The sequence below is a fragment of the Callithrix jacchus genome, chromosome 14 (genome assembly GCF_049354715.1).
Source record: "Callithrix jacchus isolate 240 chromosome 14, calJac240_pri, whole genome shotgun sequence".
Lineage (NCBI taxonomy): Eukaryota > Metazoa > Chordata > Mammalia > Primates > Cebidae > Callithrix > Callithrix jacchus.
In genome coordinates this window covers 7,599,997-7,612,007 of record NC_133515.1, presented here as the reverse complement: position 1 = coordinate 7,612,007, position 12,011 = coordinate 7,599,997, and the positions used below count along the sequence as shown (strand labels likewise).

Below are 12,011 nucleotides of genomic sequence, written 5' to 3'. Positions count from 1 at the left end.
ACCATAAACATATTAAAAGAAAACAAAAGGATAAATGCTCATGACTTTGTATTTGGCAATGGATTCTTAGATTTGACAAAAATACAAACAACAAAAGAAAAAAAAAGATAAATTCACTTCCTACAACTTAAAAACCTTTGGACATCCAAGGACATTATGAAGAATATGAAAAGATAACTCACAGAATGGGAGAAAACACTGGCAAATCAGATATCAGATAATGACTTAATACTCTGAAGTCATACAACAAACTCAACAACAAAAACATAACCCAATTTGAAAATGGACAAAGAATTTGATTAAACGTTTCTCCAAAGAAGATATACAAATGGACAACGAGTACATGAAAAGATGTTTTTAACATCATTGGTCATTAAGAAAATGCATATCAAAACCACAATAGAATAGCTTTTCACACACACTGGGATGCCTTGAAAAAAAAGTAAAGAAAAATATCAAGTGTTCATGAGGAGGTAGAGCAATAAGAACCTACCACCTGATCCAGCAACCCCACTACTGGATATTTATCCAAAAATAGTAAATCAGTATATATCACAGGGACACCAGCACCCTCATGTTTATTGGCAGCAAGATATTGAATCAAACTGACTATAAATCAACAGATGGATAAAGAAAATGTGGTATATATATATATATATACATACATACATACATACAATGGAATACTATTCAGCCACAAAAGGAACAAAATCCTGTCATTTGCTGCAACATGGATGGAACTGGAGGTCATATGTTAAGTGAGGTAAGCCAGGCACAGAAAGACAAATAGCACATGTCCTCACTCATCTGTAGGAACTAAAAAAAAAAAAAAGTTGATCTTATGGAGGCAGAAAATAGAATCATAGTTACCAGAGGCAAGAAAGAGTGTGTGAGGTGGCAAGGGAGATGAAGAGAGGTTGGTTAATGAATACAGACATACAGTTACATAGAAGGAAAAAGTTCTAGCACTTGCTAACACAGTAGCGTGACCATAATTAACAAGAATTTATTGTATATTTCAAAATAGCTAGAAGAGACAACTTGAAATGTTCACAACACAAAGAGATAATAAATGTTTAAGGTAATAGCCTAAACACCCTGACTTAATCATTACACATGTATGCATGTATCAAAATATCACATGTACCCCAAAATATGTACAATTATCATGGGTCTATAAAAATATTTTCTAAAAATGGTGTAGCCACTGTGGAAAACAGTTTGGTGGTTCCTCAAAAAGTTAAGCATAGAATTTCCATATGACAAGTAAATCCACTGCTAGGTATACACCTAAGATAAATGAAAACATATGTCCACAAAGAAACTTCTACACAGATGCATATAGCAACATTGTTTCATGATAGCAAAAAAGCAGAAGCAACCCAAAGGCCGGTCAATGGAAGAATGGACAGACGAAACTGGCATATATCTACATATGTGGTACTGACACATGCTGCAGCTTGGGTGAACCTTGAAGACATGAAGTTTTTCCATTAGCTAAGTAAAAGCTGCCAGACACAAAAGGTCACATGCTGTATGATTCCCTTTATATGACATATTCAGAGTAGCCAAAATCATAGAGACAGGAAGCAAACTGGTAGTAACCCAGAAAAGGGGAGATAGGAATGGGAGTGATTAATTTATGGGTGCAAGGTGTTTTTCTAGGGTGATGAAAAAGTTTTGAAACTAGAAAAAGATAGTGGTTTGCAGAACATTTTGAATATTTTAAATACCTCTGTATTGTATACTTTAAAACAGCTAATTTTTAGGTTATGTGAATTTCACCAAAAAAAAAAAAAGTGAGGAGGGAATGGCTTACTTTTCTTTTTCCTCTTGAGATAATGCTCGCCAAACAATTTTATTCAAGCGCCTGTTTAAAAAAAAAAGTCAACAATTTAGAAGCAATACTTCATTTCATGGCAGAGGGTTGACCCCAAGGCACTGCAGTGGGAGCCCATCTAAGCGTCATCCCCTCTGAGCCATGCCCTGTCATATGCTTAAAGAGACTGGATGTGTCACCCCAGCATCACTGCAGCAGCCTCATGGCTTTGTGGCAATTGCATCAAACAATAAAGACGGGCTCAGTGCTTGTCAGGTAAAACCCAGACTGAGCAAAGGAGTTGACAAACTGGTCTTCATTATCTCTGTTTTAAGCGGTTTGTAAACACCCACCATTTTTCTTCTTATGGAAAACATAACCGTGTTCTTTAGTTTGCTTTCTGTAGACACTTCTCTACCTGGATTCTCAGATCAAAGGAGATAGGATTGGGTCATAAATAATAGGATTGGGACACAGTATAGGGATCAAGCAGCCTGGCCGCCTTGTTTTCCAAATGAGGCTGCTGGGGATGGGCAGGCAGCTGGATGTGAAGCACCTTGCTCACCCACGGCTGCTGGCTGGCGGTACTCAGACTGACCATGTTTTCAGAGGGAAGCTGTCGACCCAAGAAAGAAGGTTGAAGTGAGTGGTTTCTACAGACTGGCTATAGCTGTTCTTTTTTTTTTTTTTTTTTTAATTTTTTATTGCATTTTAGGTTTTGGGGTACATGAGCAGAACATGCAAGACAGTTGCGTAGGTACACACATGGCAGTGTGTTTTGCTTCCTTTCTCCCCTTCACCCACATTTGGCATTTCTCCCCAGGCTATCCCTCCCCACCTCCCCCTCCCACTGGCCCTCCCCTAGCTGTTCTTTTGGCTACTAATCAGTGTTGCTTTTTCGGAGTTTCCAGCCCAGTTCTGTGTCAGGAGATCATTATCCTGAAGCAGACTTTCCGGCCTATAGAGCACGGAACACTGGCTGGCTCCAGAGGTTGTGAGCTGGTGTTCCATTAAAAGCACTGCATACATACAATGAGGTAGGAGAATGCTACTGCTCTTCAGGAGGCATTTCTAATCACTGGACCCAGCATCAGCAGGACAGGGCTCAGAGAACACATTTGGGATGGGCACATTCTCCTGCCCTGCCCTCCCATCATGAGCCTGGTGAGAACACAGAAAGGGGGTCTGCGGTGGTGAAGAGGGTAGATTCCAGAACCACAATGCAAGGCCCAAAGCTCAGTCAGCTTCTTCTCCTTGCTTTGAGACTTTGGGGCAGTGCCCAACTTTTCGGTAAAATGGGATAGTCATAGTACCTCTCCACTCCTAGAGTCACCACGAGGACTTGAGCTAGTGTGTACACAGCACATAAATTGTGTGTGATCCAGGTAAATGTGCTGTAAGTGACAGAAAAAGAGTCAGAAAGAGGGAAATAAACCAGTTCAGTGCTACTGTCTCACTTGAAATGTTTGGTTCTTTGGGGCCTATTTGGAAATTGGCTTTCTTGAATCATGTGATTCAGATAATAAGAATTAGGGTTTCCAAGACTTGTTGAAAGGATTATAGCATGCATTTTAGGTATCTTTTGTGCTTTTGTAAAAAGAAAAAACCATTCACAATCCCCTTAAATGTAAATGTTCAGAGTGGAGGCCATGTGGTGGGGAGGCTGGGAGTGTGGGTAAGGGCTTTGGCACAACGTGGCTCTGGGTTCAAACCTTGGTGTCCTCACTTTGCTGCTGTGTGATCCTGTGCTACATAGCTTCTGAAAACTGTTTTCTAATTGATAAGACAAAGCTACCACCACCGGCCCCTGGAATCCTTGAGAGTATTAAGTGAGATGGGTACATAAAGTGACCAGGAATAGCTTGATGTTTATTCCCTCCAGGTTCTGAAGAGCAAGGCTTAGAAATGCTGAGTAATCACTGGTAAATGTGGGTCCAGTTTGCTAGCACAGGTCTCTAATTTTAATTCGCTACTTTAGAAAATATTTTTCCAGGAGCATATTTTTATAACCTTTGTTATTCCCCTATTTTCCGTCTTCACTGAAATACTTCAATGACTGTACTGACTGGGGAGGCAACCGCAGGAAAGCCACTCAGCAAGTGGGATGAGGGAGTCCCTGTGGGATTTGTGCTCCTCACTGGACCTGAGGGCCTCTCTGCAGCTGGTCCAGACCATGATTCAGGGATTTTACTAACAACAGTTTCCCTCTTTGTTGTAGGAGAGTGCAATTTGGCTAAGGGATTGTATTCGCTAACTTTCTGTATCTCTAATTCTCAAATCTGCTTGTGCCAAGAGTTGACTCATTTGCAAAGCAACTTTTAACTAGTGACACTTCAGAAGGCTGAGGAGCAGCTGGCCCAGCAAATTGGAGACAGGAAAGAGAGGTTTCTAAGCATGGTACCAGAGCCAGGCTAGAACAGATGCCACTTCTGTGATCTGAGAGCTGTAACCTTGACCTTAGACTTTCAATGAAAGTAAGCAGCAGAAAAATCACTCCAGAGTCCAGCCAGCCCTGGCAATATTCACTCAAAGCTTATACTCAGACACACAAAGCCAAAATTGGTGCCTCGATTCTTAAAATACTGAGACAAAAGGGCTCCCATGCATGGGCACTAAGTGTGATCCCAATAACAAGTTTATGTCATTATTTTGGCCAAAAGACTGTGAGCTTTCCATTTGCCTGGTCATCCCTAAACATATGGATTTATGGTTACATGAAGGTTATTTTTAAAGTTACATCTCCCATATCTTTGTTGGGAAAATACCTTAGAAATGTTATATTAGGCATGGGGATGGTAAATGTGTCATTAATTATTTTTCATATTCTGAATATCTTGAGAAAAGTGAAGCAAAATGGAAAAAGAAATTGACATTTATATCAACAACACTCTTAAACACCCCTGAATGCAAATGATCAGGAAATTTGGTTCTATATAATATTCATGTTAATATTAATATTATTAAATAACAATGTTAAATAATCTACTTGATATAAACATCAAATTAGCAATATCAAATAACAATTCAATAAGTAACTTAATTATTAAATATCAATCATGTTAAAATTGTTATTAATAATTTTAAGTTAATATAACTAATAATATAGTAACAATATTTCTCTAGAGGCTTTTCCTGATTCACTTATTGAAAGAAGGGGACAAATGACTTTATATTTGCTTTGGTTTTGCTGCTAAGAAAGGAGGCCTCTGTTTGTCCTGGGAATGGAGGTCCTTGTCCTTTCCTGAAACCCTTGGGAAAAGGTCAATGCAGTGGGAAGAGCCATATGACAATTTCACTCCATGCACTATGGTCATTTTAGGGTCAGCAGAGCCATAAGCGAAAGGGAGAAGTAAGGAACATCAGTTCCGCTTTATATATGACTTACACAATCCTCACACAGACCTGTGAGATAGATTCTGTGAACAAGGAATCTGAGACTCACAACTGTCACATGCTGGAACAGAGCTGGTGTCAGAACCGAGCAGGAAACCCCTGCAAACCGTGTGACCACAGAGCTCTAACTAGCTCCTGGCCCTGCACCAGGCTTTCACAGGCCAGGTAATTATAGGACTCAAATATTTGAATTATTGAAGCAAACGACATTAGAATTTGAATGGCATTGTCATATTGTATTTTGAATGACTGAATTTGAAGAATGGAATTATATAAAATTTGAATAGTCATATACATACAGCACCTGCTAGGAATAGGGGGTGAAGGAGGAAACAAAGATGGCTGAGCCCCTGGCCTTGGGAGCTGACATCCTAGAGGGCAGAGACAGTCACCAAGCCACTGTCCCTGAGTGCTCTGAGGGTCACATGCAGGGTGGGCGTGGAGAGGCGCTCCTGAGAGGCCTCTCTGAGGACAGTCATTGGTGCTGAGGTGAGAAGAGATGAAAGACCCAGCTGGGGACAGCAGCCTAACAGGAGAGGAGCCAAGCTGGGAGACAAGGCCTGTCTGGAAGTCCCTGACTCATGGGGAAGGGTGAGCCTTGAATATCTCATCCTGCTTCCCAAAGAAAGGCTCATCCTTGGTTCTTCCTTCCTCTCAGGTAAAGATTCAGAAATTCTGAGACGCTCATGGAGGCTGCTGAGAAGCCCAGTAAGGCAGCCTCCACTCTTTGGTGAGGGCAGCAGAAGAGGCTCACGTTAAAAGGGGCATGGAGATGCCTGGGATGGGCACCATAGGGCGAGGACTGCCATTGGACTGGATCATGTGCTTCATGGGACAGGATCAGGACTTATATTTGTTTTAAACACATGCTAGACACATTGCAAAATGACAGCAGACCAACACATGCTGGTCTGGGCCAATAGTTAACTTTCCTGAACTTTATTTCACTTCCCATGTAGTGGCAAATGACAACCCAACTGCACAGTTCCCAGAACTGAGGACAGGCTGGACTGAAGAAGCTGGAATACTTGGAGTTTAAGTTTGTGCACCCAGGATTAATTAAGGGCTGGGGACTGAGGAGGGAAGTGATTACAGCATGGACAAGGATTCACATAGGAGCAGAGGCTCCTGTCTCAGCCAGAACACAAGGGCTATTCTTACTGCTATCAACTTGATCATCATCTTGAACTTGATAAAAGTAATTTAAAAATAAAAAAACTATTATTTCCATTATCTCATTATTGTTGAGTTTTATTAGTTATTTTACAGAATGTTAGATGCCAAAACAATCAGATGCATTCTGCTAAAAGGAAAACTTTAAGGATCTCATGGAAATGAGATTTTTTTTATAGATTTTGGAAAGGAAAGATGGTTTCTTTAAAACCTTGTTGAAAATATTTAGGTAAAGTACTTGATGCAGTGCCTAGCATGCAGGAAGCCCCTACATTAGCTGTTGCTACTGTTGTTGATATTCCTTACGAATAACTTTTTTTAGACGAGTCTTGCTCTATTACCCAGGCTGGAGTGCAGTGGTGCAATCATAGTTCACTGCAGCCTCCAACTCCTGGGCTCAAGTGATCCTCCCTCTCAGCCTCCCAAGTAGCTGTGACTACAGGCAAGCACCACCACATCCAGCTAATATTTATCTATTTTTCATCACAGAATTTTGTTTTTATCTTTGCGGGTACACAGTAGATGTATATATTTGTGGGTTACATGAGATATTTTGATACAGGCATATGATGTACACATCAGGGTAAATGGGCTAGCCATCACCTCAAGCATTTATCCTTTCTTGAGTATGATGTTATGAGTATTTGTGTTACAAATACTCTGATTATACTTTTCTAATTATTTTTAAATGTACAAATTATTGTTGATTGCAATCACCCTGTTGTGATATTATTTTTTAAATTTTTTTGTAGAGACAAGGTCTCTCTATGTTGCCCAGGGTGGTCTCAAACTCCTGGCCTCAAGCTGGCCTCCTGCCTTGGTCTCCCAAAGTGCTGAGACTGCAGACATGAGCTACCACACCCAGCCTGAACAATTTTAAATAGCTGCTTCATTTTTTTTTTTAAAAAAAGCTAAGCTAAAACAAGAGAAATCTCCTCCTCCATAAAATAAATTCCACATCCGTTAAAGAGCAGCCAAGAGTAATACTCACCTTTCGTAGGACTGAATTGCCTGTTCCACTTTTTGCTTGTAGATATTGAGCTTGACTCCTTGGGGGTTAATTAATGTCATCTTATTTGTGTCATTGCACACATGTGCCACAGGGAACACCTACATGTCAATGCCAAAGGAAAGGAAAGTGTCACTTGTTAGGTTGATGTATGCCTTTGAAAATATACATAGCTGTATAATTGACTATAAAGTCAATATATAAAAAAATTACTGTGTTAGAAAACTCAGTACATCACAGAGAAAAAAGAATCAGAGATATCATTGCTAACCTTTACCTTTCAATGTATAAAACTATATATTTTAGAAATCACCACTACCACCACCACACACACACACACAACAAAAAACAACAACCAAAAGTGTTTCAGAAAACTTTAATCAGAATTGAGAGTTATCTTCAGAAGTCTCTGTCAAATTGGTAAGAGTGGGCAATAAGAAATATGATCTCGTTGTTTCTTCATAAATTGCTATTTGGGTTAAACACCTTTTCCATGCATTTGTTTTACATTTGATTTTCTTTTGAGAATATTTTATTATAGTCACTATATTTTGACTATTTTTCTTATTTTTTGTTTATTTTGTTTCATTTTGTTTGAGACTGAATTTCACTCTTGTCACCTAGGCTAGAGTGCAATGGCGCAATCTCAGATAAAAGATTCTTACACATGTCAAACAAAGAATGCTTAGTGATCAATAAATCACATTCTGTAAGAACAGCAGAGTACCAGAAAATGAGGCTTCTTTTGGAGTTGTTTCTGTGCCTGGTACTTACTTCTGGGTTTTGGGATACCTCTGATTTCATGCCAGGCAGCTCCAGGGGGAAAAGATAGTAAATGTCTTGGTTTGGTAGAACTTTGAATTCTGGTCTCCTTCCCCAATTGTGGGGTACTCTTTCAATTTCAAAGTTCACTGTTAGCTTCTCCACGTATTCTATCCAAGATTGACAGTTGTATTCAAAGGGAGAAACTGGGTGACAGATGCTTACCTCATCTTCTCTAAAATAGAAACCCTCCTTCATTCTTTCCTTCCCAATTCTTCTTTCATCTTAATGGTAACTGTAACTTTATGTTTACCTGTTTGCATATTACCTACCTCTCTCTAGCAGAATGTAAATTCCATAGGACAAGAAATTTTGTGGTATTCACTACTGTATTCCTATCACTAAGAATAGTACCTGGCACACAGTGTGCCCTCAACAAATGTTTGTTGATAAAGGAATTAATGCATGTTCCCAAAAAGGTATATTCCATATATTAATATTTAAACAAAAAAAGCAAAGAAGTCTAACAGGAAAATAACAAGCTATACTATCATTGTTTCAAAAGTGATTTCACCCATAAGGAGCATGTAGGCATTTTAGAAATGTGGGAGAATAATTTTTAAGAAATAAATTTTTAATTTTAATTAAGATGATATAGTTCATGCTTTTATGTTTCCCCTTGTCTCCAAAATGATACAACAATGTTATTGTTGTTGCTATGTTTAAGAAAATAATACAAGGAAGGGAGGAAGAAGGAAGGAAGGAAGGAAGGAAGGAAGGAAGGAAGGAAGGAAGGAAGGAAGGAAAGAAGGAAGGAAGGAAGGAAGGAAGGAAGGAAGGAAGGAAGGGAGGAAGGGAGGAAGAAGGAAGGAAGGAAGGGAGGAAGAAGGAAGGAAGGAAGGGAGGAAGAAGGAAGGAAGGAAGGAAGGAAGGAAGGAAGGAAGGGAGGAAGGAAGGAAGGAAGGAAGGGAGGAAGAAGGAAGGAAGGAAAGAAGGAAGGAAGGAAGGAAGGAAGGAAGGAAGGAAGGAAGGAAGGAAGGAAAGAAGGAAGGAAGGAAGGAGGGAGGGAGGGAGAAATAAAAGGACAAATGTATGATAAATATATTTCTAAAGACAAAGAGCTGAGTAGAAATGTATACATATGGGTGGAGCTGAAGCTGTGGGCTTGTTAAGCTGTGTGTCCAAAGATGGCAGGGCAATGGGAGCTCAACCCCTGGAAAGCTAGTGGGACTATGAGGGTTCTGAAAAATGAAGGCCTGTGTCAGGCTCAGTGCCTGATGTCAGCATTGGTATGAGTGTCTCTCACCCCTGAAAGACGGTCCTGCCTAGGGAGAGAGAACACTGATGTAGCCTCACAATCAAGACTTAAATCAAGGCGCACTCTTTGAATCTGTGCTATCCACAACATCACCATGGAACAAGAGCTGTAAATGCCCATGAGCTCTGAGGGATGGATCAAGGGGATAGATTTAGGCAACGGCAAAATAGAAGGAGAAAGAGAAAAGGCAGATTTTTAAAGAATCTTGCTAAAATAAGCCAACATACTAGAATTCCCAAGTACACACCAAAAAATGCAAAATCATAGCTGAGCAAATCAACAATTAGAATGTCAATTCATTTGACAGTAAATTTACTTTATGAGCCATCTAACAACGGCTTTAAATTATGTTTAAAATTGTTTATTATTAGGTTGTTCAAAGATGTTACAGCCATATAAAAGTATAAAAACTTACTTTAGTAATGGATAGGAAAAAAAACAAGGAAAAAATCTATCTTGGAAAAAAGACATTATAATTGAAACAAAAAATAATCCTAATAGAATAAATTCTAGGCTAGACAAAATTAAAAAAAGAACTGGTGAACTGGGTGATAGATAGTACTGTAGACTTTCCCCAGAATATTTCACAGAGAGACAAAAATAGTATAGATAAATAATGATTGAGAAACTTCAATATATATTAAATGACATTTTAAAAGAATAGAATAGAAAGATGATTAGACAAGCAATGCATTTGAAATAATACTGAGTTTTCTAGAGTTTAATAGAAGAAGTAAGCCTTAGATCAAAAATCAGCCCCCGACAAAAGACTAAAAATAAATCCACACGTAGACACATCATCATAAGACTCCAGCATACTGAATCTAAAAGAAAATCTTAACAGCAACTCAAGCAAAACAGACTGTATGAAAGAGTAGCATATATCAGATATGTGAAGAGGACATTTTTATTTGCTAAGGAGAATTTACTGTCAACAGAGACCTTTCTATCCAGCTGAACTATCATTCAACAGCAAAGAGATGTTTTTAGATATTAAAATACACGCAGCTGAAACTGTTAAAAAATTTAATTAACTATTGAAAGTTAAAAAAGATTAATGTATATGTTTGAAAGGCAAAAGTGAAACTCTAAATCACAGTGACAAGATTTTTTTGGGGGGGGAAGGGTTTTTAATGACTAATTAAAAGGTACTAAAATCCCCAATTGTGTTTGGAAGGAAAATAAAAATACAAAATACTGGCTGGGCTCATGGTAGTGGCTCCTGCCTGCAACCCCAGCACTTTGGGAGATTGAGGTGAGCAGATCATGAGGTCAGGAGATTGAGACCATCCTGGCCTGTTGGTGAAACTCCATCTCTATTAAAATACAAGAAATTAGCCAGGCATGGTGGCATGCACCTGTAATCCCAGCTACTCGGGAGGCTGAGGCAGGGGAATCACTGGAAGCCGGGAGGCAGGTTGCAGTGAGCCGAGATTGTGCCACTTCACTCTAGCCTGGCAATGGAGCAAGACTTCATCAGGGAAAAAAAAAAAAAAAACTACAAAATACCTTGGGACTTAGTTTAAAAAATTGTCATGTACATTAAAACTTTTAAATAATCACTAAAGGAACAGAAATACAACCTACTGCTTCCACACAAGCAGCCGGCAGGTGAGGGTGGGGGAAGAGGGAATATAGACAACTTTATCCAACAAAAGGCAGGAAAGTAGAAAATAAAATGATATTTAACAGAAAGCAAAAAAAAAAACAGATTAAAAAAGTTCAAGTATATTAGTATTTACAAAAAATGATATTGCACTTAATGGAAAAATAGAGCAGAAAAAAATTAATCAAGATAAGTAAAATCTCGAAAACATAATGTTAAAACAAATGTTAAGTTTCATAGTAGTGCTCACAACATAATACCATTTCTATAAAGTTTTAAACCTGTAGGACAATGTTTCAGTGATTTTGTCTTAAGAATATTAAAATATATATGAAAATTCATGCTAGGGTTTATCTGGAGAAGGAGGAATGGGAAGTGGAACAAAAAGGGTTTGCACAGGAGGATGCAGTTTTATCTGAAACGCTTTATTTTTAAAATAATGGAAACATTTAAAGCGTAGGTTTAAAACTATCAATAGTGGTTACTTCTAAAAACTGGGATTTCAAGACAAGTGAAGAAGGTAGATAACACTTCTACTTTTTACTGTATTGTTTCATTTTTTTAAGTACATATATTTCGTTTTATAATTAAACCATCAAGACTAAAATAAACAATAGGCAAAGTTTTAGAAAACTGAAGAGAAAGAAAATAAGTTAAGAAACTGCACAGTCCAATCTTGCTACTTAACAACCACGTGAATTCACCATGTGGCTTCTAAACAATTCTTGTCAGAGAGAAGAAACCAGACAGTGGGCTGAAAGGTGGGAGGACTGAACTTTGAAAATGGAATGAAGCTTATAGAAATTAAAAAAAAATCATCCCTGGAAATAGAGCTGTATGTCAGATAAACCCTTAGAAGAAAAAAGATCAGTCTCAACAAAGTACAAGTCCCTTAGGCTTTTCTCTCCCTGGAAAAAAAAAATATCCCTTT

At 38.6% G+C, this 12,011-nt stretch overlaps 1 protein-coding gene across 1 annotated transcript in view; it reads right to left on the bottom strand.

Moving 5' to 3' along the window:
• Positions 1 to 12,011, bottom strand: part of VWA3B (von Willebrand factor A domain containing 3B) — a 254,011-nt gene that overhangs the window by 56,956 nt on the left and 185,044 nt on the right. Inside the window, 2 exon segments of the mRNA XM_078348699.1 lie at positions 1,820 to 1,870; positions 7,377 to 7,495. Coding sequence (XP_078204825.1) covers positions 1,820 to 1,870; positions 7,377 to 7,495 — 170 coding nt within the window.